This window comes from Triturus cristatus, chromosome 2_1 (assembly GCF_964204655.1).
Source record: "Triturus cristatus chromosome 2_1, aTriCri1.1, whole genome shotgun sequence".
In the NCBI taxonomy this organism is placed as follows: Eukaryota; Metazoa; Chordata; class Amphibia; order Caudata; family Salamandridae; genus Triturus; species Triturus cristatus.
The window spans coordinates 601,523,183-601,550,553 of NC_140581.1; the positions used below are offsets into that span (position 1 = coordinate 601,523,183).

General features: G+C 41.0%; 1 protein-coding gene across 23 annotated transcripts in view; it reads left to right on the forward strand.

Moving 5' to 3' along the window:
- Nucleotides 1-27,371, forward strand: part of CAST (calpastatin) — a 564,844-nt gene that overhangs the window by 284,208 nt on the left and 253,265 nt on the right. For all 23 annotated transcript variants that reach the window (XM_085632507.1, XM_085632509.1, XM_085632510.1 and 20 more), the window contains 10 exons: nucleotides 2,894-2,935; nucleotides 3,079-3,198; nucleotides 6,131-6,178; nucleotides 8,041-8,094; nucleotides 11,015-11,062; nucleotides 17,734-17,841; nucleotides 17,986-18,030; nucleotides 22,480-22,575; nucleotides 24,968-25,048; nucleotides 25,128-25,175. In XM_085632507.1, coding sequence (XP_085488633.1) covers nucleotides 2,894-2,935; nucleotides 3,079-3,198; nucleotides 6,131-6,178; nucleotides 8,041-8,094; nucleotides 11,015-11,062; nucleotides 17,734-17,841; nucleotides 17,986-18,030; nucleotides 22,480-22,575; nucleotides 24,968-25,048; nucleotides 25,128-25,175 — 690 coding nt within the window. The remainder of the gene's footprint in view (nucleotides 1-2,893; nucleotides 2,936-3,078; nucleotides 3,199-6,130; nucleotides 6,179-8,040; nucleotides 8,095-11,014; nucleotides 11,063-17,733; nucleotides 17,842-17,985; nucleotides 18,031-22,479; nucleotides 22,576-24,967; nucleotides 25,049-25,127; nucleotides 25,176-27,371) is intronic.

Sequence of the window (27,371 nt, forward strand, 5' to 3'; positions counted from 1 at the left end):
GATCTTGCATCCATGTGGCACACAAGCTGACTTTTTAAAAGTTACACTTTGTCGACATGAGCCATAGATGTTGTGGCCACATCACTTTGTATGCAGTCCGATTACTGGCATTGCAAGTGAATGCATGAAGGAACTCCCGGGCAGATTCAACACAAACTCCACTCTTCCAAATGGAGATTGCCCCTGAAGCCCCGGATGGCTCCCTGGTGCAGACACCAGGGGACAGGAGGTAGCAGAGCGAGGGAAGAGAGGGAAAGTGCACTTGTCAGTGACTGGTACAGGGCACCTTCAGTTTTCAGCTTATTGCTTGCCCTCACCATGTCTTGTCTGGTAATCAGTACACCCTGTAGTAGGCAAGTCTGTAATAGTATGTTGCACAGAAAGATAATAATACATCAGTCACTTAAAGCAAACGAGCCCACTTACTAGTTTACACTAAGCTCAGGCTGTGTCAAACCCTGGGAAGTACCAGGAATCTGGACTCTGGATAACGTGTGCAAGTTGTACAAAAGAACTGGGCCTGATCAAACTGCCAACAAGTAGGGACATAGGATCAATTAGAAGGTTAGGAAGCAGAAAATGCAGGGAAATGAATAGGGAACTAAACTGTAAAGGTGCATGAACGCAAAGGCGGTTATGCAAATTAGAGCACGTAGGCGGAGCCACAAGAGCCCAAACAGAATGTGGCAATGCACTACGGTCAAAGTTTCTAACCTGTAATACTATGGCCTCATGTGACCCCAAACTGCTTTATGACTTACTTTACATAAAGGGCCAGTTGACCTGGAAATACTACTTTATGTAAATTGCTAGTCTTTTTCTCAAACTCAGTCGCCCTTTTCTCCAAAGCCACCAATTCCTGCGTCCCAATGTCCTTCTGATAGTTCTGACTGATTATGTGCTGTTAAGGATCTTATGTTCTGAGCTCTGTTTCTACTGTACTGATGGTCAAATGAGTGTCCCTGCCTACTGATCCGACTCCTGTGTACTTGATACCAGCTTCCTGAGGCGTCAGTTCCTGAAATCAGACTCCTCTCAAGATATTACGGAGATTATATTATTGCAGTTCTAAGTGGGGTTGTTTAGTTCTTGTTAGGTCTCGCCTAGGCAGCACGCAGGAGGGCCTTTAGCCATCGGTCTTCACTTTTCAAGCACTGCACTCGTGCTTGTGGCGGCATCCACCTTGCGGGAGCGGGCAGCGGCATGCCACAAGCACGAGTGCAGTGCTTTGGTGGTAAGGGTGACCCTCTTTATCTGTTTGGTACAAGTCTTTAACCGTTCGTGGGCCTACGTTGGTAACCGTGATTTACAGCTCGTGTTATAACGATGTTAATTAGATCGTAGTAATGCTTCAGAAAGTCTCTCGAGCAGCTACAAATAATACATGTGCGTTGGTCAGAGTAAAGCCTGGTTTTACTTTTTTGGTAAATTAAGGTGCACCAAAAAAAAGTATTCGCAGAAAAGATGAGCCATTGCAGCTCAAGATTTTCAAATACGCTTGAGACAGAACAAATCCTAAACCAGCATTGGCATAGCCAATAGGTCTCGCCTTTGGGACCTTATAAGTGTTTAGTTATCCAGCACAATATCCTTGGTGCAACAACATCAAGTGTTGCATGGCTAAACACCTATAAGGTCCCAAAGGCGAGACCTATTGGCTATGCCAATGCTTGTCTCTGTAGCTACTAGTCAGTGTCTACACAGTTAAGGAAGGACCTGTATTACAGATGCAAAATGATGGCTTGTGGTTAGTTCATTTCAGCTTCTTCTAAAAGAGCATTTTTTAAATTCGCAGGATAACCTTTTGTGGGGTAAAGGACTAATTATTGGAGTGAGCCTGATGAATGTTGTGTGAGCAGATAAGTTTGTTGAAAGAATCTGGAAACTGTTGAATATTTGCTTATCAGTGAAAAAGGCTTGTTTCTGCATTGTTTTTCGATTATGCATTTCTTCAGTTGAAGTTGCTTTCTTGTCTTGCCTGCTGGCTAATGAGTAAATCTGTCCTGTTAAAATTTAACACGGTGAGGCAAGGCCTTGCCTCTTAAGCCAACTGTCACCCATAATTCCGTCTATTTATTTTACGTTTGAACTGGAAGTGCAATGTGCAAAAATGTATTTATTTTATGTGTGATAGCAAATAATGTTAAGACACAACTTTGCTTGCTGCTCTTTTAGGACGAGAAGTGCGTTTAATGCAAAAGTGAATGTTTGTAAACTTGAAAATTCAGTTTCCACATAAAGTAATTTGATTGTCAGATTTTAAAGTACATCTCATAGTTTTTACATTGAAATGATGTAAGAGTTGTTTCTCTTAGTAAGTGATTGCAGCCGGAATGAGTGGTGGTGGGCACGAGGTCATTTGGAGTTTTGTATCCTGCCATTTACACCACTGCACTTTACCACTGGGAATTTTAATTTTTAGGTTTTAAGTTCATGTACGTGTTAGGATTTCTAGACTGAGCTGAAACACATGAGTTGGGTACAGTTATACTCTAGGTGCTCTATAGAAAGGCCTCCTCTTCTTTTTGTAATGAGCTACCCTTCGAAGGTGGTGTTCGGCCATTTGACCGAGATCATGATTTAATGGCCTTTGGTTTCATGGCCACTAATTTTAGAGTATGAAGTTCAGACGAAAGTTTTCCAGATTTTTTCACAAAACTATACAGTTTAAACACATTTAAAAGTGCTCCCAGTTTTGCAATGAGAGCCGAGGCACAGGTAGGGTAAGTCATCTGCCCAGGGCTACACTTCAGTCACACAGGAAGGAGGCTATTGAAACCCTTGTATCTGAGTTCTAGTTCCAGCCTCAGTGGCTATGCTGCACATTGCTACCCTTCAGACCACTGTATCGTTTACAGTGATCTGTGTTTTTATTGTTTTCCTTTCATTGCAGCCAGCTGACCCTCCCGCCAAGACACAAAAGGACCAAGCAGCGGTAAATATAACTACATATGTGTGTCTTATGGGTGTGCGCGTGATCTGCATGCCGGGGGATTTTTCTTATTTGAAACATTTGAGTCGTGTCTTGCCTTTTTGTAGTATTAGCTTGCATACTGACAGTGGTTCATATTTGTGCAGCCCAAAAGTCCAACCAAAGCTTCTGGGGCTCCAGTTCCACCCAAGCAATCCAAAGCTCCAAAAACATCCCCCAGCCAAGATGCCAAGACTAATCAGACGAAACAGAAAGAAGAGCCCAAGGTAAGGTGTTTCCATCAAGAGGTCTAACCATCCAGCCATCATATCTGTTCTTTCAAAATGAAATACTTTTTTTTCATTCTTGTGCACAAGTGGCCTATGCCTCAACCTTTATCAGTGCTAAAAACCTTTCTCATACGCGCTGTAATTACTCTGTGCTAATGTACTACACCGGTTATTAAAGTGTGCAGTGTATTTAATCCAAATGATACAAAAGAAGTGAATGTTTGTGAGCTCCTCCACACACAATGATTTGAGAACATTAAACTTGTCCTCCAACATGAGGGCGTGCAATTGGGCAGCAAGCAGTTAAAATATAGGAATCGATAGGTAATTTTCTCTGAACACTTTTGAACATATGCTGTACAACAACTCGTCAATGTGATCTATGCAAAATAGTTTTCATTTTCATTGAAAACCCAAGTTAGATTGAGGACCTGATTTAGAGTTGGTCAGGTGGGCTAAATGTGATGGAAATCCCGTCCGCCATATCACAAGTGTCATTGGATATAATGCACTTGTAATACGTCAGATGGGATATCCTTCACGTTTAAGAGTGAGTAACCCATTTGCTGAACTCTGTATTAGGCCGTATAGATTTGATACCTATCCCAGACTCTTTGGCCATATTTTCTTCCTTTCTTCTAAGTCTTTCTCTCTCTCTCTCAATGCGAAATTCAATTCTACCTTTATTTATCGTTCCCCTTCCATCTGTCACTTCAGGTGAATGTCATGGAGAACAGTTTAGTGGTGCAAGCCTACGGAGTGCTAAATTATTTGTAGGTAATTCTACAGTAAGACCAATATCGCAGTCTGGATTTCTTCAATGGCTCGTCCTTGGTCATACTGGTGTGAAGCAGAGGTGTGGAAATGATGGAGAATCAATTCAATTTGTATGTGAACGCCACATAATCTATCCCAATCTGAAACTGGTATTTCGGTTTACTGCATCACTATCCAAAATAGGCATGATAAGGACGCACACCTGGAGCTTTTGGTGTACTTGCATTTTTAAACCATTTGTGTAGGCCTTCGTCAGAATCAATAGATTGTATGTAAATATGTTTTGTGCTGTGTAAATGATTGACAACGTTTGAGTGGGTGTACACACCTGTGCACCACCACAAGTCTAAATGGCCGATATCACCTCATCGGTAGAGTTGCAGCCTTCCTCGTCTTAATAGTTGTACAAATCTCACTGAAACAAATGCAGAAGTGGAGACTGAGAATGTATTTCTCCTCATTCAATCGTTACATAATTCTAGCGGGTTCAAGCAGGCCTCGTTGCTATTGGTTCTGACACTGAGCCTTGCATGGCTGTTTTAAGGAATGTATTCAATTTATCATTGTCAGAGATGAAAAGCAAGTCTGAACAGGATATTTGATGATCACAGAAGGAGCCTTGGAAATTGCATCTGGCTCATGTATTAAATGCTGTAGTCTTTAACCTCATGCATACCTGGCCAAGAACATTCAGATGACGTGACTGCTTTGCCACTTCTACTCTCTCATTTCTTTAGACACCCAAGATTCTTCTCTGCCTGACTGGCAGAGTTGCCTCTTTGCTGCAAGTGCTCTCCAGTGGATGGCACCTTGTTCCTGATGATGTCCTTTTTCTCTTGCATCCACTGTCTTTTAAATATTCTAAATTCATCATTGGTATCTACCAGCCTACCTCTGAATGAACGTAAACCTTCTGACAGCCTCATTGCATTGGGATTCCACTCTGTCGCCACAAACTGAAAACCCACCTCCACCTTATCAATGCATAGATGGTGAAAATGAGTATATTCTAGGGATGGGCGGCTTGTTAATTCCACCTACAGAGTGCGGTAAAAGCTCGAAATGTGCCCTATCCCTGTAGCCAAATGTCTTGCCTAACCTGGTCATGACAGCAAATTGTAGGGAATTAAGCTTATCCAGTATTTGTTGCCCATCACAAGGGAATCATAAGTCGCAACTCTACAGCATAAACCACTTTCCCAATCACCGAATTTCTCCCAAAGTCCTGCTCTGGTAGCAGTCACAGGAACAAGGACCATTTTAGAATCACCTTTTATTTCTGCACATTAGTGAAAACAAACACATCAATGTGCGTAAGATGTTCCGTATGGGTGCAAACCAGGTACAGGGTGGGGGCATAGTGTTGACATATTCAATATAAGTGTGAGATTTACTCATTATTCATGTTATAAACAATACTAATACATTCTATCTCGTCTTTGTTCTTGATGCATAAACACTTTAATCCATTTTAGGTCGCGCCTGGGCAGCTTACCCGCTGCTGTGCGAGGCATGCTGTATCTGAGTATGGACTTGAAGCACCGCCCACTCTCCGCCCATATTTATTGTTGGCTTCTGTCATTGTCCTTTGATAAATGCTGACTTCTGATTCATTAATAGGCTTGTTAGTCCCTCCTTAGTTCTGCCTTGTCTTCATTTGTAACCTCCCATGGGGACTGGCCCTTTTACTTCTGTTGTTACATGGTCTGCTTTAACTAGGCTGTGACCACTATTTTCTTTAATGAGTTTCTCCTTCTGCAGGGCACGACAGGCTTTCGTGCAACATTCAGCGCGCCATGCGCACTTTCACTTTCCAAGCAGCCACAATGGTGGCCGCTTCTTTGAAGTAAAATAGGTCTTGCATTTTCAAGAGTTTGAGCTACTGGCATTGTAAATGACAATGGCTTTTATTTATGTGTTAATTATCAAAACAGATAAATAAAAGTCATTGTCGTTTATAATGCCAATAGCTTAAGCTCTTGCAAATGTGAGACCTATTGCATTGCAAATGCTTGTTGTATTTGATTAGGAGTGCAGGTGCTGTTGATTTTTCATCCAGTGAAGGGGTGTTCTAAATGCTGATAATTCAGTTGTTTGAAAATATTATCAAAACATTAGGCCGATACTGACTAGTTTCACCACTTATTTTCAGGTTACAGGAGAAAAAGCATCTGGTGCTGCAAGCAAGCCAGGTGCAGAGGTAAGTATTCACCATCTGTCACATCACACCTGGCAATAATATTTTCCTGTATATCATGTGGGACGCTCCACATCTCTTTTGACCTGTTTTTATTGCATCTTCTACTCCATACAAGGGACAAGTTACATTTCTAAACTTAGAACGAAGATAATTATATATCCGGGATTCATATATTTTTGCATGAAGTCTCCAGAAAATCAACAACAATGTGTTGCAGTCAATATATAGTCTGTATTCTCGAAGGTTTGTGAACACCTTAGTTCTAAACATGTGCATAAAAATGGATTACAGGCGTAAATGGCTGACCCTGATTTAGGGATTTCAGTTCTGTGGAAGTTTACCTACTCAGTTTACTAATGAGGAACATATTCATGAATGACACATTGTGCTATGCATTTAATGGTAATAGTGAGAACATTGATTTTTTTCAGGCATGGGCCATCTAGAAGATAGTGAAAACCGTGCAAGTTGTGACTGTATGGATAGTGTTCCGCCTTCCCAATAGATTTGTTCTTAATTTACATACCTTCCCAAAAAAGGCTAAAGAAGGTGTGCGAAAGCACCCACAATTCCCCATGTTTCAAGGGGCTCCAGTAGAAGAGATTTCTTTGCTGTTTTTCGAGGAGGAAAAAACGAGTTACCTGCGATTAATATGCATCTGCAATACTTACTTGGAATACTTACTCCGGCAGATTTCCATCCTGCAAGAAATCTGCATTGATAAGTATTGGGCTATACAATAGGACTAAACATACAAAATGTTTGAGCTCCATTCAAATTCATCTGTAGTCTTTTGGATTTTTGTGAATCTGTAGAAAGCAAAGGAGAAATACATATGAGGAATGGATTTTGAATTTTTACATATTCTTTGACAATTAAGCCCGTTGAGACTTTTATTGTGGCTTGTTACTTTTAAGGCTGTTTTTGTAGATTGTGTCTGTGTTTTAACTAGCTAGAATGAATAATTGTTGCAACTTTTATCTTATGTGTAAGATACACATGTTTCTCGCATGATGACGTCTGTTGGGTTACCCTTAACATTTACCCATAGTTGTGAAAGTATTGCTATTCAAAATGAAGGTACCTAGGATGAATGGGCAAAACGATTTTAACCAGCTAATTTACATAGTAAGTTGAGTGCCTAAAAAGACTCATTTGCAATACTGAACATCAATAATGAAAGACCCCAAGTTCCTGGGCGATAACGTGTAAGATCTGCTGGTTTGTAGTATTCATTTTAACAGATACTCCCTGTACCAGTCATTTGTTGTTTCAAGATATAATTTGTTTATGCAACATCAGTTAAGATTTTACTGTTTCTTTGGCAAGATTCCTTAGTAAATATTAATTTCAGAAAGAACATTTACTGAAGGGGCTGAAAAACATAATGGCATCATGAGGGGAGTTGTGTGAAAGACAGGCATGGTCCTTCCAGTGATACTCATGGCATCGGAGTTGGCGGTAGCAGTTATGTCTCCAGTGCCCATCAGTTTTGATCCTATGTGCGTTTGTTAGAAGGCAGTCCAACCTAGAGAGTGAAAGGCCCTGGTGCCTGGTATGCAGCCGTAAACTAACAAAAGTGTTGATGTAGTTGTAGCATGTCCTTACAGATGCTATCGATAAGAGATAATGAGTTTCATTGGTACTATCCACAGACATCAATATTTGCGTCCATGTTGAAGTGCTGCCAAATTAAGTCCTTCCCTAGTATTGGAGTATACAAGCTACACTTATCTTTATTGAATGTTGACTGCAAATAATTTGTTTTGTAGAGCATCACCTATATGATACTAATTATTGTTAACAACATGATGACGCTATTCCTAATTAAAAGTAATATCCCTTTCACTGCTTGTTTTCAGACTAAAACAGAAAAACCATCAGTTGCTGCAGCCACCAGTAAACCTGCTTCAGACGTGAGTACATGACATTTTATATGATATTGCTTTTCCTGGTTATTGTGTGTTTTTTTGTGGACAATCTGCACAAGCAGATATAACACAGTAGAAGTGTCCATCAAAATGAATCCTCATGGATTTCAAGGAGTACTCGAAGGGAAATTTGTGATTCCCATACATTTCACAATTATTCTCCAATGATAGGGATGAATTCTGTGAAGAGTAAATTTGCGACTGTAAAAGTCAGCTTAGATTGCGCTTCTTATGCGTAGTGTATGGTGCTGGAGAGTCCCAACAAAAATCCATTATAGAAACTCTGCACACCATTCTAATTACATAGCATAGAATTCTGGAGAAAGTTTGTAGTGGAATGGAATGGTTATGCCCAGTTGTCTCACTGTTGTATTGGTATAATAGTAATAATAACCCACTGTTCTATTTTTATATTTAAAACTAGACACAGGCGTCTTCACAGAACAGGGGTTGTCATTGCACTCTGGCAATTGGTTCCCAAATGACTGCCAACTGGGAATGAGTAAAGATCAGTACCTGTATAGAAGAAACTTGCAAAATATTATTTCAGACATCTTAATATTGCAAAAGTCTGACTTCTGCATTTAATAAAATAGCAACTTTTATAACATTTCTCCAGAATTATATAGTAGTAGGTGGTTTCTGGCTGTACATGATTATTTTTCAGTATATTGTCTTGTAAAAACGTAAATGTGTTTTTTAAGCAAAAGTGTAAATGTTAGCACAGTCTTTGCTGCGGCGAACATTTTGTAAATACTGTTTTATCTGCATGATTCATGCTATGAAAATGTCAGTAGATACTGATTGTGTTTACACTTGTTTAAGTAAAACAATTATGCTTGGAGGAAAACCCAGAAACAATATTTTTTTTTAATCATTCCTTCATTAAAGGTGTTGAGTGGAAGGCCTGCGCAGAAAAATCCACAATTTGAGATGTGATATTTTTCACAGTAAACCTCTGGCTTGCAGATCTTCTTCCCACACATTCTGGAAAGACTGTTTTATGAATTTGATAATATTCTGGCCAGAGTTTTATGAACTAGGCGGAGATCCCCAATTTCCCAAAACGAGGTTCGCATCACACAGACCTTTGAGTTATCGCATTGATTGTTGCTAATTAACATAATTGAAATTGTTCAATTATACACAAATTATACTATTCGATGAGGTATCTTTGGTCTAAATTGTTTCAAGATTTGAGCAAATTACTTGTGTAGCATTTATTCAAAATGATGAGATTGCTACTCAGAAATGTGAAAGATTCCCAGAACACCAGCACGTAAGCGTACTTTTGACACCTGCACAATCCGACAAAATGTGTGGAGTAAAAAGTTTGACAACGGAGCAATGCAGACTTTTGGATCAAAGAAACATTCCATTGACAAAATCCCTTTGGAAAATAGTGTGCAGAATTCAAAATGATTGTATGAAATGTTAGGATTTTGTGACACTTGGTAGCGTTCCACTTCTAAAAAGATTATGGTGGTAGGACTTCATCAGATATATTTGTTGGGAATATTTTTGAATAAAGATTAAGAACAGCAGCATTGTGTGCAGTTACAGATATTGCTGGAAGTATTTGGGAGAAGGAGATGTGGGTTCGTGATTAGAGCTGTTGATACTGGGGGAGCCAGGGTTGAAACACGGCTTCGGATGAACGTCTTGTGGTTCTGGACAAATCACTTAATCACCCCATAGCTAAAGTGCTCAAGTTTCCTTAAGCCGCATTGTATACTATATGTTTAATCTCATACTTGCAGTGCTGATGTCTACATCTGAGCAGTTGGGATGGTTGATCCACGTTGATTAGCTCAGGCAAATTTCGTACCAGTGACCATGTGGACACAGGCCAATCATGTTCACGTAGCAGCTAATAGTTACAGAATGCAGTATGGAGACACCAGGGGTATACTTACAAGGACAAGGTGGAGCACGGCGTTGTGGTAAATTTCAGTGTCACGCTCCGCCATTTCCAAAACGCAGGGATACTTGTATTTACAACAATACAACGCACCCCTGTGTTTTCCCTAGCGCTGGCGCTAAAGATAGCTACTTAGCCCCAACACAGAGACCCTTGTGCCATAGTGCAAGGGTGCCTGTGTCGCAGGGAATGATTGTTTATGTGCAAGAAAGTGCCCCTTCCTGCACATACACAATCAATAATGGTGATTTGTTACTTCTATGTTGTGTGCTGCAGAAAATAGCACACATATCAGTAGCAAGTCATCATTTTTTAATGATTGTTTGTGAAGAAAGGGACACCTTCCTACCCAAAAACAATCATTAATGGTGTTTTGCACCTTCTATGTGTGCTGCAGAATAAAGCAAGGACTTATGAAGGTATTTCTCCTTGTTGCGCCATTCTAATGCCTGCTATTGCATGGCATCCGTCTTTTGCGCTGTCTTACATTTACACATCCTTGTAAATCTGGGGCAGCATAAAAAAATAATGGGGTTTGCAGTGGAATGCCTACAGGAACACCCATTGCACGCCCCTTTCACGAAGATATCTGCGTGAAAGGGTACCATATTTACTAAGAGGCGTTAAGCTACAAAAAGTGGCCACTTTGTAAATATGGTGTAGGGCATTGCCCTACCGAAACATCGGAAAAAGTGACATTCCGGTGGTGCAATCCCCTTGTAAATATGCCCGTAGGTCTCACTGTTATGATGTTAAGAGAGAGATGTGATCCTTGTTGGGTTTAATTTGGTTGCTGTTTCCTGAAGCAGTGGGGAGTGATATGCATTGTCACATTTTGAACAGATCTTCAGTGTGCTGCAATCGTTTTTCATTATTTTTGACCCTTTACACATAGCTTGTAAAACTGCCAGACAAAGTTGACATAATCTCGTTATTTATTTTGTAATTCCAAATCTAAAAGGACCCATTATCCATATCTTTCAGACAAAAGGAGCAAAAGCATCTGCTGCATCAAGTAAACCTCCTGCAGAAGTGAGTCATTGCAGTCAATCTTAACTAAAGGTTCCCATATTGTTTTCATTTATACTCTTTAAAAAATAGATATTGTCAACTTACTCATACATTGATGATGCCATTCTTGCAAGAACACATTTTTAGATGCAAGGATATTAACCGCGCCTTTGGTCTGTCATCCTTGAATGGGTTGCCTGCTGCTGCAGCACATTATACTTTATGTTGGAGTGATTTATATATTGTTTTGTGTAGCTACTTCTCACTTCCGTGCAAAAAGGTTTCCATTGTGATCAGAATACCCAAATCCCGATTCTCAAAATCTGAATTAGTTTTTTTGTGACTGTATAACTAGGTTACAGTAAAATATTAATTTACAGGGTGGGTCTTAAGCTGCATGTCACAATTAGCTTTCACATAGTGAAATATAGCGAAAGAGGCCACAGTCTAACATTCTTCAGTGTATTATGATAAATCATTGCAAAGATTTATGTACCTAACCAAAGGCAAGAAATGTTAGTGATAATGAGGGACCGTTATCTTACCTGCTAGAACATCAATTAACACTATTCTGAGATTCTCACTGGGAGCAACAGGCATTAGAAATAAATTGAAAGGTTTAGTTCTAAAGAGATAAAAATGAACTGTGCATTTTCGTCTGATATACCTAAAGAATCGTGTAATGTGAAAGGTGATGTTGTGTGGCATCTTGGTGAGTACATTGAGAAGACCAGCAACAGAAAAAAACAAGAATTGAAAATGCAGTAGGTCTCGCCTTTGATTAAGTTAAAGCCATTTGCTTTGCTAATGGTATTGTATAGCAAAGCAAATGGCTTTAACCCAATGAAAGGCGAGACCTATTGCATTTTTAATGCTTGTTAAATCTGGAATCCAAATGAGACCCTTATAGTGCCTAAAGATGCAATTGTTGCAACTTGGCCCCACAAAACCTTTTAGCGGATGAGTATTTCAATTCCTACCTTTTAGAGTTCAAAACCACTGTTCAGTGAGCAAAAGGAAAATGGACTCCTGATGTAACTATTTTGAAGCAGATAAAATAGGTCACCGTTTTAAACTAGGGGTATATTTAGCTATATTACTAGGTAAAAATTAGAGAAAAAAAATAATTCTAAAAACCCTTGTTAGATCAGGGATCAACAATAGTAAAGTTTCTCATAGTGACATATCACTACCGACTCTACTGATATAGGAATTACACCAGTTCACAAGTGGTGCATAAACCATAGTAGAGTTCCTCGTAGTGACGTATCACTACAGACTCTACTGATCTAGGAATGACACCAGTTTACAAGAGGGGCATAAACCATAGTAAAGTTCCTCATAGTGACGTATCGCTCCCAACTCTACTGATCGAGGAATGACACCAGGTCACAAGAGGTACATCTACAATAGTAGAGTTCCTCACAGTGACATATCACTACAGATCAGATCCGATTTTATGTAGAAGGGGACAATTTTCGTTAAACTGACTAAAATCACTAAAGGTTTACTAAAAAAGGAACCGATAAATCAGAAAAGCAGAGCGGTAGTGATGAAAGAAAGGCTATCTGTTGTAAACTATTCCCAACGAACCAGTGAGCCAGAAAGTCTGCTATTGTCACTAAGGAAGGTAATTAAAATGCCCTGGTTCCCTGGTTTCACGGTCACAGCTACAATGGAGGTGCTGTGGGCCTTATGACCTCTAGGCACCGGTGCGACTGCACTTTCTGCACTATTAAAAGCTGTGACACTAGAACACATTTCCAGTAAGCAGGCATTTTTGCAAGCAGCTTGAAATGTGTTGGCCAGGGTGCTTGTAGTACCACTCAGTGCAGATTTTTATCTGCTGCCTGGTACATGGGATTACCGTTTACACCTGCTTTGAGCTAGGCCATGTGCACGTCTGATTTCCATGCCCTTTTTCTTTGTGCAGTTTTATATAGAGCAAACTCAACCCTAAGGTATTGGAGCGCTTTACCTGAGCACCAGTTACCTTACACAAGGTCACTTCCTTTGGCTTCTGATCCCTTTCCTTTCACAAATTCCCCTTTCATTCTCCTTGTGTGTGCCTCTGGTCGAGATGGCAGAGTACAACCCTCTCCTCAGTTCACTCCGATTGAATCACTCGCACTCACGATATGACCACACACACACACATAAAAGTCAATTTTGCATTACATATGGTTATCTGCCGCCTAAACACATGCCATTTAATGTCACTGATATACAAACTTTTTTTAATTACAGAGACAAAACTCGCAATCCGTGTATATAATTATCAGATAAATACGATGTTTAGAGATTGCTCTGACATGCAAGTATTTATTTCGGCATCTGCGTGGCAGGTGATATGTCGGGCAAGTCCAGCGTGTGCATTAACGCCGACTCTTCTTGCCCAAGCGGCGTCTGTCAGGAAAGAGAGAAACAAATCGTCTCTTGTGACGCACGGCCCTGAAACGAGCTGATACGGTCACTACTCGCTGCTCTTGTTGAAGCAGAGCTGCACGGTGGTGGGGAGAAGGAATTCTCTTAAACACCTTGTCTGGCCGCCAGCTCCGATCCGCGCGGCATTCGCAGAGTAATCTCTGCGTCTGGGACACCCGGTAACCCCCGTGACAGCCGGGGCTCCATCAGAAGTGGCGGTTCCCGCTTCCTCCGGGTCCCAAAGCGCCTCACCGCTTTAAGCCGTGTTTATTTTTCTTCTCCTTAGGAGATAAGGGGAGGGGCGAGCCGACACGAGACCAGTTTATTGTGTGTGAAAAAGGCCGCTTTATTGAAACAGGTGCATATCAAGATTTCATCCCTTGGCCACTGCCTTACAAAACTAAACACCTCACTATACAAGAATTTCCTGGCCCCTTGTTCCTCCCCCCCCACCCCTACGATCCCCTCATCAGGTCCACCACCCCACAAAATACAACATAACATTCCATAACCATAATGTAACCCAATCCTACACAATCTAGCCTTTCCAAGTCGTAACCTCCCCTGACCATAATCCCTACCTGCCCTTGTGCTACTGTAACTAACCAACCTCTAATCTAAATTTATCCTACCTTGTTACCCTTTCCCTGCTCCTGCTCACAAACTACCAACATATAACAACAAACTCCAGCCAATCCCGGCCAACTGTTAACCACCCCGCCTGCACCTGATCCAAGCGACAATACAACAAATACCCCCTATGTACCTGTTCCAACAAATGCCGCCCACAAAAAAAAGGCTAAAACAGAAAAAATTGCCCCCCCTCCTAAACCCCTGAAACTAGGGAGGGCGGGAGGGGACAAAAAACCTGCCCTGCACAAGCGCTCCCAGCCACCAGGTCAACAAACCTAAAATGGTGGCTGGGTGAGCGCGAAAAACCCTTGTTTAACTTTGGGCTATGTTTCTAAAATTGGGCTGCATTTGGGCTATTCCCAATGTAGCCCAAATCAGGTAAAATGGCCACGAGCCGGCCACACCCCCCCTCCCAATCTGCCCGGGGGGCAGACCTCGCCGTGCTCGGCTGCCCCCCAAGCTCCCATTCTCAATTTGTCTAATGGACCCGAGCCCTGAGTCTCTAGTAACACTCAGAGAACGTAAACTATGTTAATTCCCCGCAGAGTTTAGTCACAGTTAAGCGCTCTGGGTGAGTTTGTTTGACATTCACCTCTGTTGCTGCTGCTAGCATCCAGGGACCTCTGAGCCTGAGAAAAGAAAAGCCGAAATGTGCCTTCATTGCCCTCTCGGATTAGCAAGCTGTGTTTACGTGTTAACAGATTAGCAAAACAACTATATTTTTTAAAAAAAACAGCAAAGGTGCTCAGACCTTTCCTAATTACGTGGCCATTTCCTCCACATACAATCTGGCTTCGGGAATCCGATCTCATGCACACCATAATATTCTACGTTTTCTTGCTACAATAACAAGCCGAGAACAGAGAAATGAAAAGCGCGTCAGCCATTGTTGAAGGCAAATGTGGTAATACAAAAAAGAAGTGCTTAGCGGCTAATTTAGAGACACTGTCTCCCGCCGCAAGTAAAAGATCGAATCCCGGTGGGCGGGGCCAAAAGCGGACAGGGTGGCAACCCTCAGGGTAATGATTGCCTCCGGTGCAATCATTACACTGTGTTTTGCATCATCCATGATGCAAAACGACATGCACCAATCAAAATTGTAGGCGGAGTAGCGACACGACTTCTGGAATCGGATCTATTCCAAGAAGCCCTCGCATGGCGAGGGCAGCGTATGCGCACTGCTAACACCAGGCGACACCTAAAAATACAGTGAGGGTGGAACCTTGTGGAGCTAGTATGTTCAGAGTCGGGAAAAGCAGGTCTTCATTACCAATGAGTTTTTTCACAGTGAAACTTCTGATGACTAGATCTGTCCATCTAAATGATCTAATGGGTCTTGAAATCCAACCAGACCTTGTGGAATCTGTATTGCTGGCGATTGCTGACCTTCCTCTGCATATATCGAATCTAGACTGAGATACCTGTAATAGGAGAAAGTAAGCCTGTCTCAATACCCTTCTACTGGTCCCAGTCTTAGGATCCCCCCACCAACCTGCCAGAAGTTGTGAAGTTGGGGTTACTTTTTGATTCTATACTTTGTTAGCTCCACAAGTGAGTGCAGTAGTCAAAGAGCGCAATCTCCACATCGTCCTACTCTGTAAAAAATTGTCCTGAGGTCAAACCGACCATTAAGACAAACAGAATAGAGATCTCATTATGTTCCACCCATACTCTTGCAGTAGTCAATAATGCCATGTTCTAAATGCTTATTGCTAGTCTACAAAACCAGCCTGTCCGAATGTGCTTTAATCAACGTAAATAGGTTTTAACACACCCAGTGTAAAATTCAAGGTTTGTTTGCCCCATTCACAAACCCTTCTGGCAAAAGGCCCAACATCCCTGCTCAGAATAGCTCCATTTAACACCCTAGCTAGAAATCCCTAATCATTGACATAATTTGATCGAAGTTCACGTTCACAAGATCAAAACAGGGATGCAGATACCTGGGAAACATGGCCCGACACTGGAATGCTCTCCTTCTCACTTTCAGAGCTGAACCCAAGGACGTGCTTGTCAGGGAACGCTTGAAAACTGAACTATGGTGACTTATTGATGAGCCTTCCAGACCACTGGGGACCCTTATACCAGACCATCAGTTACAAGTAACCACCATACCTTGTTGAATCGGTTATCCCTCTATTCTATGTTGTTTATCTGACTGCATAGCATGGTTCCCTTTCTATATAAATATAGGCTATTTCATCACTCCTTCGCTAATACAGTCTAACAAGACTTCTAAACTTTGCTGGTCCCCTCCACAATTTACAAGGCTCATTAATACAACATCATCTTTCAATGTGCAAAGGTTGAGCAGTTCTGGAGATGGGCATGGGATAAGGTTGAGCAAATATAAAACATTAATTTAACACTCACAATTTCTAATATTTTGTTGGGCTTCTAAGCTTTATCTTTAAATTTGCAAAATCTTAGTTGCAAGATTCTTGAGTTATCTGTTGTGCTAGTTTCTTATCAGATAACATTTTGCTGAACAATTCTAATAATTTATCACCCAATACTTGGTATAATAGAATTTTGTTATAACCTCAATTAAGGTGATAAATCTGTATCCTGGGTTCAGCGTGCTATCAAAAAAAGTACACTACAAGTAAAATAGACTGAGGTAGCTAAGCCTTCATAAACATCTCTTATCTTCATTTTATTTATTTTCTCCTTACTCTCTTCCTTCCCTGGTCAAATGTTATATCTGCTTCCTTTCTATGAATAATCAGAATGATTATGACTCTTACCCTCGTCATGTAAGTGTTTGTTACAGAGTGCAAGTCAAGCCCTTATGTCAGAAATGTGTGCTCCTGATCGGTGGTGCACTCTGACATCTTGGTCCACCCGTACAACAGTATATAGGTAGTTTATTGTTAGTTTTCAGGCTTTGACATGATCCTGGTGAGACATTTGACTCAAGGTTTGTGAAGCATGTCTCTCGAGCTCCTAACTATGATAATTTATGACCTTAAGTTGAAGTGTTTAATAGTGCTTTAAAAGAATCCAAACATATCTAGAAATGTTTCTTACAATATTAATAACGAAAAGAAAGATAACACAAATGTAGTTGGTAAGATTGCCTTTGCCACTACTGCCAGAAACATACATCATTGAAGCTCTGTGAACATCAGTGGAATTCTTTTTCCAAGATAGCAGCACTTACCTTCTCGACTTCTGGAGGATGAAGAACTCCATTTACCCACAGGGAATAAGTATATGACGTAAAGGTTACACCCAGAGCCCAAAGGTCACTCATTACCTTACAAGTGTGCTTACCAAAACGTATTGCTGTTAGACCTTGGACTTCTGATGTCTGTTTAGTACTCTGCACTCCAGGCATTCTGGCATGTAAAGAGTCTTTAGTAAGTGTACACGGAAAGATGTTACATAAGTTATGGTGTTTGCGTCTCCATGATGGGAGGAGTCCAACGAATATTTTCATCATCAAACATTTCAGTTCTTCACATTCCTTTTCCAGAGCAGGCCTCAGAACACTGTGCGGTGTGTCCATTTGACTGAAGAGAACCTCTCATTATAATGAAAGGGGAGGCTCTCTTCTGCTAAATTAACCACAACATGTTTTCATAAAATATTCCAGGCCAGTTGAAGTACCTTTTCGCTTTGAAATTTTCCAGATAAAAAGTGAGAAGAAACCAGTATCCTCTGGAGCTGCTGTCGCCGCAGTCGGATCTGCTGGTGCCGTGGGAGCTGCAGCAGCTGTTACTAGTAAAGCAAGCCTCGAGGTAGGTGACGGCAGCCAGCTGCTAGGATAAAAGATTCCCACCACCGTTGCTACCCCTGTGTCTTTGTTTAGCACCTACTGAAGGGCTTGTAAGCTTCTAACACCTCTGTCTTTGCATTTATGGTCAACTCTTTCTTTCTTTCAGACTAAAGAGGTCAAGAAGCCAGTAGCTGCTGATGCATCCCCTGGGGTAAGCACTTATATGAACAAAGCAGTTCATAATCCGCTCAGTATTTCCTATTCCGAAAGGCACTGGGCCCATGAGGACTGCAAAGGAAGGCAGAATCTTTTGTTTAAAATGTTTAGTGGAAAACAATCACATTTAGCTTTTAGCTTAAATGGTTTACAGCTGTCCAGTTTGTAGGTTATCTCTTGTTATCACTGAGTTTTCTTTCTATTCATGGACCTTCTTTTGGAAAGTCAGTGAATCATGAAGTACATGCTTTACATAACGTTCTGTTTGGGCATAGTACCCTAGAAAGATCTGCACATTGGATGGTAGATGTTGTTATAAATTGACAAGTCAGTTCCCTGGGTTATGATGTTATGAGGCTCCTACTGGTATACAAGAGAAGGAGCAGCAAGACATCCGAGAAGTGTTACTTTCTCGACCATGGAGTGGCATGCTTCATCATAGGGCTTCTCCTCATGTTGGTCGAATGTATGTACCAATATCGGCTATATTTTCTAATAATTAAGGGGGACTTCTTGTGCCCCCCTGTATGTATGTTGCTGGAGATGTCCATCTATTGAAACAGTGGTGGGTAAAAGGGTCAAAAAAACGAAAACTACCTTCTGGTGGACTATAAACTGTATTACTGTCTCCAGTGTCTAGATTAAAACAGTAGGGGGTTGTTTTGACCCTCTAATGAGGTCGACATGTTCCTGCCCAATAAATACAAATGCCCACAAACAGTTCAACAGGCTTTAATCAGACCACATCCCTCTCTGGGAGTGTAATCCACTGCTTGGAGGAAGAGGACAGACATGTTGGCTCAGTAGCTTAAAAGGACTAATTCAGTAGTTTTGCGACCTATTTGCATAGATGGAGAATCACAAATAGTTGAGGAAGCCTGGGGATGCTGAATGCCTGGCGTAGTATCATTTTAATTTACTGAATTTATCTTTGATATAATCGCAAAATATATTACACTCAGAGAAGGTCCCACTGGTAATTTACCATTGATTCTGGGAGATATCAGACTGGGTCATAAATTAGACATCTCTCATAGAAGGGCATTTTGCCAAAAATGGTCAAAAATAACAGGACTCTGCACCATGCATAAATACAAAGACTGTATGTAGAACTTTCAAACCACTCAAGCTTCCAGAGTATGACAAACACCAGAAGATAAGGTCTCACACATTGCCGGCAGCAGTCAGCGGAACTGATCAGTTCTGTACACCCAAATCAGTTGAACATTTTCTAGGGTTAGCCTACTTGGTGTGCGATACTGTAATCTACAGTTAACTGTGCCTTGTACTGTTGTATTTAAAGATACAGAGGAAAGTGTAGGCCTTCCTGGAACATGAAAATACGTTCCACAATTGCACTGATGATTCTAGAGTTTCCCTGAGTGGAGAGTGAATTCCATTGGGCGCAGACATTGAGAAGAAAGGAAGGTTTTGTGACTGAGCCTTAACTCCTCCTCCAAGGCTTCATTTCAGAGAGAGGAAGGCGTTTAACTGATGAATATTCAGTTTCCTGTACTTTAATGCATTAAAAACCTTTTCCCAGAAGCACTGAGCAATTTTATAAAGGTCATATTGGAAAAGAGCATGACTAAATCATTGCAAGTCTACTGCAGTTTACTGGAAGTCGTTCAGTGGCTTGTTTGGTATTCTCCTCTACTGTACTGCTGCTCATTGCCACAGCGTCTAGTGCTTATGCACAATTATCATCCAGTGGACACCCTTTGTCTATTTTCTTCAACTGTGACCCTTTGCAGTGAAGTATTAGGTGCGGGGTCTGCGCACCTAACCGTGTTCAGTTATGTTGCTATCCCTGATGTCAATGATGACTAAGCAGTAGAGCTTTTAGTATGTTTTAGTGAAAAGTAATGAGTTCTAACGCAACATTTAGTGTGCTTTGCAAGGCTCATTTGCATTGCAGAGACACCAACATAATTCTTAAAATTGCATAGTTCTTTCCTGCTTGAGAGTGTGAAAGCTTTCATAAAAATGAAAGAGACACCTATTTTCTAGACAACACGCAAAAGAACAGCCTACGTCAGACAGATCTGTGAGGAAGATGTATTCCTGATTTCCATATCACAAACCTTCTGTATTCCCTAATTTACAATTCCCATCGTATTTGTCAACATCCATAGATAAGGAGATTGATCTCGCCAGCTTCAGATGGCTGCTTTCCCTCAATGCTTCCCGTCCAGTCTTCCTTCTACAGACATTGTAGCTACTCACCAACATTTGACTTGTCATCACTTGTCAAGTGGGGCTCATGAGATGGTATCAAAATTGCAGAATTATTTTGAGGGTTTATTCACATATTCCCTGGTGAATGCCTCATGCACTTCATTAGCTCCTTTAAGCTGGTGAATTTACCCACCCTCAAGCTTTGCTAGATGGTCCTCTTGTGCAGACTGTTGAGGTAATGAAACTTGACTCGGGCTGATCCAGAGTTGTGTACTGTGTGCAGGCAGCTGGGGGGGAGGGGCCTGAGGAAGGGTTAAAGCAACCATTATCTTCAGGTTGGATCTCCAGTTATGGTCTGGATGCTCAAGGTCAAGGTGAAGGGTGTAATTCATGACACTGGACCCTACTGCCAGCCCCATGATAACTGACTTTCAGATAGGTGACTATAATATCTTTGTGCATCAGTCCGGGGGGTGGCGGGTGGGGGGATAGGGGGGTTAATGTTTTTTTTTAAATGGCCAGGGAAGAGGTAGGATCTGAGATGGAGAATAATGCACAGTGGACCAATCAAATCTTTGGTCACAGGAAGGATTTGATTTTATCGGCATGAATTTGTCAGCCTGAGACGTGTGGCTGAGATTCACCTTTATTATAGATGTTGCTAGTGTGTGATCAGGCAGTGGTACGTATGCAGTGCATGGAAGTTCAAATAGGGAACCGGGAAACTTCTTTTGATTTGGGGTTCGTTTTTCAGTGTGATGAACCTCTTACTTTGGCATAATGACAGTTATAAAGTGCCTAAAATACAGAATATCACGTTAAAAATACAGTAAGTTATCTTGAATGCACACCAGTGGGGGCATACGAGTTAAAGGTGAGGTTTGCAACGACGCACTTTGACCTCAATTCCATGAGTATCTGACAATAAAAGTACACTTGCATTGTTACTGTGCACAGCGTTGCAGATCGCTTTAATTTTTTTCACTTTAACTCAAGGAAATAATTTTTGCTGCTTCTGTCCTACGCATTGCAAATGGTTTAAACTAAGAGCATTGTGGCTTAAATTGTCTAATATCCAAATGCAAGCTTTCTGGAAAGGTATTGCCTTCAAAATTCTTTTGAATCTGGTATAGTTCCCACTCACCCCCTACACCCGCTTGAGGTCGTTATAAAGGGAGAGTCTTTCATCATCTTGTACAACTTCCAGATTTCATGTTTAATTGGGAACTGCCAGCCAGTTATCACTTGGCCAAGAATACTGGTACTATGGCACAACTTTCAGCCCCATTTCTTACTTTTTGTATGGTCACTCCTTGAGTCTTCCCCCTGTAATGAGCTGTCTTGGCTATCATTAATTTTTGAGTTTCTTGCTTACATTATCAAATCAATTGAAATTCTGTTTGATGACTATGGACTCTTAACTGCCAATGATTGTGGTGTTCATCAGGTTTTGTGGTCAGTCATATTTGTGGCTGTGATGAGTGGTAAACGCAAATTAATAAATATACTGTTATTATTAGAAATAGAATTGAGAATAGGTTGAGTATTCTGATTTTCTTTTTTTTTTTTTTTGGGGGGGGGGAATTAATGCAACTTTAGGGTCCTCTACAAAAAAGTTTTGTACAAAATGTTTTGCCTTTGTGGTATTGAACGGATTTAGCACCTCAAACAACTGCTTCATACAGAATGGCAGTGAGTCTGTGGGTTTCACTTGAGACCAGATTACAGAAAGCATGATGTGACTGCGAGAGGAGCATGAGGTGGAAGGGAGTGGGAGCTTTGTTTGAGGACAGTACTTGCTAACACATTTTTTTTGTTTTACGTATGTACACGGCATGCATATATTATGCACATTTTCACATTTAGGGACAGGGATATTGTAATTTAGACAGAATCACCTATCCCATATTGGAAGGCATGTGTCTGGTTTCCAAAATCAGCAACATGAACACTTGACCACATCTCTTCTCTGCTCTTTTGAAACTAACAGGAAAGGACACTGCATTTGATAAATAAGCTTTTTAGGCTGCAGTAAAACCTTTCCGCTTTTCTCCAGTGTGCAATAATATTGCAGTTGTGTGGGTTGAGGTCACGTGACCTCATACGTTTAACTTTTACCTGAAAATTGTATTTAAGAAAGGGCTCTTTTTGAGCTATGTAATTCTTTGGCTGTAATAAGACCATGGGTTGTAACCTCATTGCTACTACTTGTCACTAATACCTATGGCTCATTGTTACTTTCTCACACTGCACATTTCCTTATCAGGCTGGACTAGATAGTGCGTTAGATGAACTGATGGGCACACTGGAAGGGCCAGAAGTTGTTCCAGAATCCCCAAAATACACTGGTCCTGTGATTACGGTAAGTCAGCACCTAATGAATTATTTATTAGTAGAGAACCATAATGTCTGAGAATATTAAAAAAATGGATTCAAATTAAACAGAAATATTAACCTTACACTACCCAATTGGTAGGGCTGTTCACGTACCCCATATTGCAGCACATCATATAGCAGCAACTCATCCAAAACAGCTGATTATAGCTCATTCAAATTAGCCTAACCCATTCTGAGTCCAGCCCCTTGGATGTGTAGCATTTCAAGAATGTGTTTTTACTGCATGCATTTCAACATCTGGGTAAATTACTATAATTGATAGTAGCAGTACAATAGACACACATCGGTCCTCATTACGAAGAACATTTTAATTCAGATGATATCAGGAAAAAGCAGTTACCGGTTCCACCAGAATTATTCAGGTAAACTGTGGATCTATTTACCTGCACCTGGAGATTTCAGGTGCTAAAACCTTATAGTGAAAGCCCTAGGGGAAAATGGAATGACTGGGAGAATGGGACCCGGAATTGCTGATTCCCACAGAAAATTCTAATTTATCAGGGGGTTCTCGGAGTTCAACCCAGAATATCCACTAATTCTGCACTGCTGGGTTAATTTCAGGCTCAACAAGAAAACAGGGTGGACTGAAGGCAGTGATAGTTCTTGAGAGTTTTAGAATCAGGATCAATATATGAATTTCTACACTGAGTAAGATATGAGAAGCCAATGGGCTGGTGCGCTTCGTGCACCTACAAGCTGAATACAAAATGAATGAATGCCAGACTTAAAGGTACCTGCAACTCAAATATACATTGTGTATGTAGGAGTGGACAAGCATAACATGGAAGACTCCGGGCTAGAGAGAAGGTTGATTGAAGGATATATAGCGAGAAAGGCAATATCCTTAAGATATATTACATTAGTGGTCAGCACACAGACGCTCTCTGGAAAAAATGGAGGTGTGACTTTGGGATGATAGAGAATGATATGCGATAGGTGCCCCTCGCATTTCCCAGAGAGGTATCAATAAAAGGCAATTTTAAGCTGATGTAACTGAAAATCTTCGGTAGAATGTAAATGCAAGAGTACAGCTCTATAAATGTGGGACTGCAAGGAATGATAGTTGCATGCAGAGATGTAGGTGGAGGATATTCTTCTGTAAATATTATGATACTGCCCTGAAGTTACACCCTATGGGAAAATATAGACAAAAAACTGAAAACAATAAAGAAGCTGCCAATAAACATCAAGGCACCACCAACAATACTTGAGATCTGACGGTCAAAGGACCAGATTTAAGACTAGAGAATGCTTGTGATTCAGATTTTTGCCATGGCCAAAAGGTTCATAGCTCAAAAAATGCAGGGGTTCTTGAACTACTGAAAGTTTTGGAGTGGGCACGGAATATGGGCTTTTGGTATGGCTGTAGAAAAGATGATATATGCACATTGGGGCTGCCCCCAAACATTCAAGTAAATCTTGGGAATCTGGGCTGAACACAGCAGTGATAGATTGGAGACATACCAACTAACAGACAAGATGGGAGAACAATTCCACTATGGACGCTAACAGTATTGAAGGCACAAAGAGACAGCCATTTTACCCAATGATTGGACAACCTGGGGCACTCCACCTCTATCCTGCCATATGGGCATGAGGGAGGATGGGGATAAATGTCTTTCAAATATACCGTTTGTTAATGCCAATGTATATGTATAGTTATGGCATCTTGCTCAAGGTTTGGGAACTCCCAGCACAGTTTTTTAAAAATAATTTATGTATTATTAGCTCCTGGAGTCTGGCATTAACAACATCTCAAACTGGCCCCTGTAGATTAGGCTCATAATAGGCTATTAAAACTCTAAACTCAACGTGCAAGTCAGCCATAGAACTTGTGTCCTCAGCATTCTTAGTTATTGTATTGAGTTGTTACAAAAATTATCTGCAGCTTACATTTTTGGTCTACACATACCAAATCAACTTTGTGTACAGCCTGTACACCTTTAATGTAAGGTAGTTGGCATCCAAGTGGGAACAATCCAATAACTTCTATAATACATACTTAGATATCACTTCAAGAGGCAGTCCCCCAGGTTGATGGTTTTTTTTTTTTTTACTGTAGAAGAAACTTTCCTTTCTCTTCTGGTTACCCAACTGTGGTGCCCATTTTGTTCTTAAATGTATGATTGTAGTAAAGTCACCCCTTTGCCTTCTGTAGCACGCCCAGAGTTTCACAACATCGGATGTTGAAGGGAGAGCGTTAAGAAGTAAATAGTTTACTTTCGTTAAGTGCACTGTGTCGCCATGTTCTTGAATCATCACTATAATGCAAACATTTGCCCATTTGAGCACTGGCTCATCCACAAGTGATAAAGTATGTGTTTTCCATAATTAATACCTTCCTTGTTACACTGCAGGAGTCAGCAACATCAATGAAGATAAAGAAACTAGGTGAAGATGATAGTACCATTCCCCCGGAATACAGGCATTTGCTGGATGTGAGTGATACGCCAGAAAATACTTGTAAACATGCTGTCTCCTATTATATTGTAATACTGTCAATGTTTCATGTTTTAGGGCAAAGATAGCAGTGGGAATCCAATAAAACCAGAAGTAACTCCCACGGTAGGTCTAGATGCAACATTATATATATTTTTGTCTTTCAGTGGTAAAATAGTAAACATTTCCATTAAGATTGCTCATTAAGTTGAGGGCTTGCTATTGACATCTAGTGTGACTGGTTTAGAGAGCAGTACTTCAAATCATGGCATGGCTAAATTCACCATTTCATCCTTCATGAATTGAAAAATTGACTACCATTCACTATAGCAATAGTAAGTTCTGTTATTTACAGCAAATAGAACATTTGAAACTGTGCTTGTAAATGCCATATAAGAAACTTTTAATGCTATAATCTTGTTTACTACTTAATTTCCTGAAAGAAACTCCCAAATTGTTCTCCTAACCATACTAAATCTCTTTGGGTGTCCAAGTGGTGCGCTAACCCACTACCCTGTGCTACTTGTTTTCTACACACAAAAAGTTTATATAAATGAGGAAGCACTACAGGATGTTGGCACAGCATATGTGCAAAAACATAGATTTTTATTCAGAGATCAGCAATAACCGCACAGCTGCAAAAATATGATAGGTGTAGCTTCTGGACATTTTCCTATGGGCCACCTTAATTTAACTGGAGGTGAATTTCTACACCAAACTGTTGAGCATTTTTGTTTATATGCACCCTTTTCTAGATGAACAAATGTATGCAACTTTATCTGAAGTTGTTACGAGGAGAAGTTAAGATTGTGCACAACCAAGACTCAAAATCAAAATACTATAGCTATGACCTTGAAAAATATTAGTTTTAATTAATGATACTCAAGATGGATGCATTGCAGTTTCTGCACTCCTTCATTGGCAAATAGTTCCCACAGGCCTTCTTGTTGCCCCGCTTGCAATGATATTCTGATGGTCAAACTAAAATCTTACTCCAAGAGGTTTGGTATGGGGCTCCCCTGCAAAATGTGGTGAGGGGCCCCATTGTCTCTCAGATCCCACAGATATTAATTGGTCTTAAGCTCAGTGGGGTCCCACTGAAGGGTTTGAGAACCCCCTATGCTGCAGGTAGCCTGCTCAGGAAAGCAGAGTGACCCTCCCGAGCATTTACCTACTTCTTAGTCCATGCCATGGTGCACATTCTGCAAGGCATGCAATGGCATGGCTTTAAGAGGTGAGCGGGCCCCCTCTGAAAGAAGGAACCCTGCCCCCCACATTGCGGGTGCTGCGGGGGCCTTCGTTATGCCTCCGAGCAATGGTATTGGCTACGAGCTGTAAAATACAGACCGGACAGGGCTTATCCGATTTGACCAGTTTCATTAACTACAAGATATGGTCTAACAATAGCAGTTTAAACTCCTTGTTCAAAGATTCAAAAACTAATTTAGCAGATTAGTTTATAAGACCTCACCTTTATCTTGGCTCATCTACATAGCCTGTAGTTCATCCTATCTACCCTTTCAAAACTCAGATTTTTCATTCAGTCCAAGTCCAAATATGGTTTCTAATCAAACATATCAATTTATAGAAAAAGTTGTGCAAGGTACTTGATAGGTGGGGCTATAGATTAATAGCACGCACGGGTTTCACCTCTGGGTCCAGAGTGACGAGAATACATTTGCGTAATCACTTCCCCTTTGTAGTAGGCCAGACCCGGATAGATGCGCAGGGTTGATTTGAAGCAGGCACATGGGAGGAAGGATGTTTTAATATCCTACCGGCCTATGTTCCCCAGCGCTCCACAGAACAGCTCTCCTACATATGGGCAGCATAATATTAGATCTACCTGACGGAGATCTAGTGATAGGTCGGGACCTGAACACAACGCTATGCGATCAGAAAGATCGCCATCTGCCTAGAGGCACCCCACGCACCAGACCCGACTTTGCTGACTTCATGGGTGCCCTGGGGCTCTTAGATGTGTGGCGTGAGTTTAATCCTCACTCACTACATTACACATTTTACTCTGGAGCCCATAATAGCCTGTCCCGCATAGATCACATTATGGTGCTGGCTGACAAAATGCACTTTAAAGAGGTACAAAATTTGGCATGGGGCATTTACAGTCATTCCCTGGTCTGGGCATGCTACACCCTGGGGACGTCACCGATGAGTAACACAATTTATTTGAAACCTTGGTACCTGAATGTCCAATGTATTAGAACAGGTCTTATTCAGTCCACCCCTCAGACTCTTTGGAAAGCTTTCAAGACTACTCAAGGGACAAGCGCTCTCTCCCACAGTGGATCAGAAGAAAGAAAA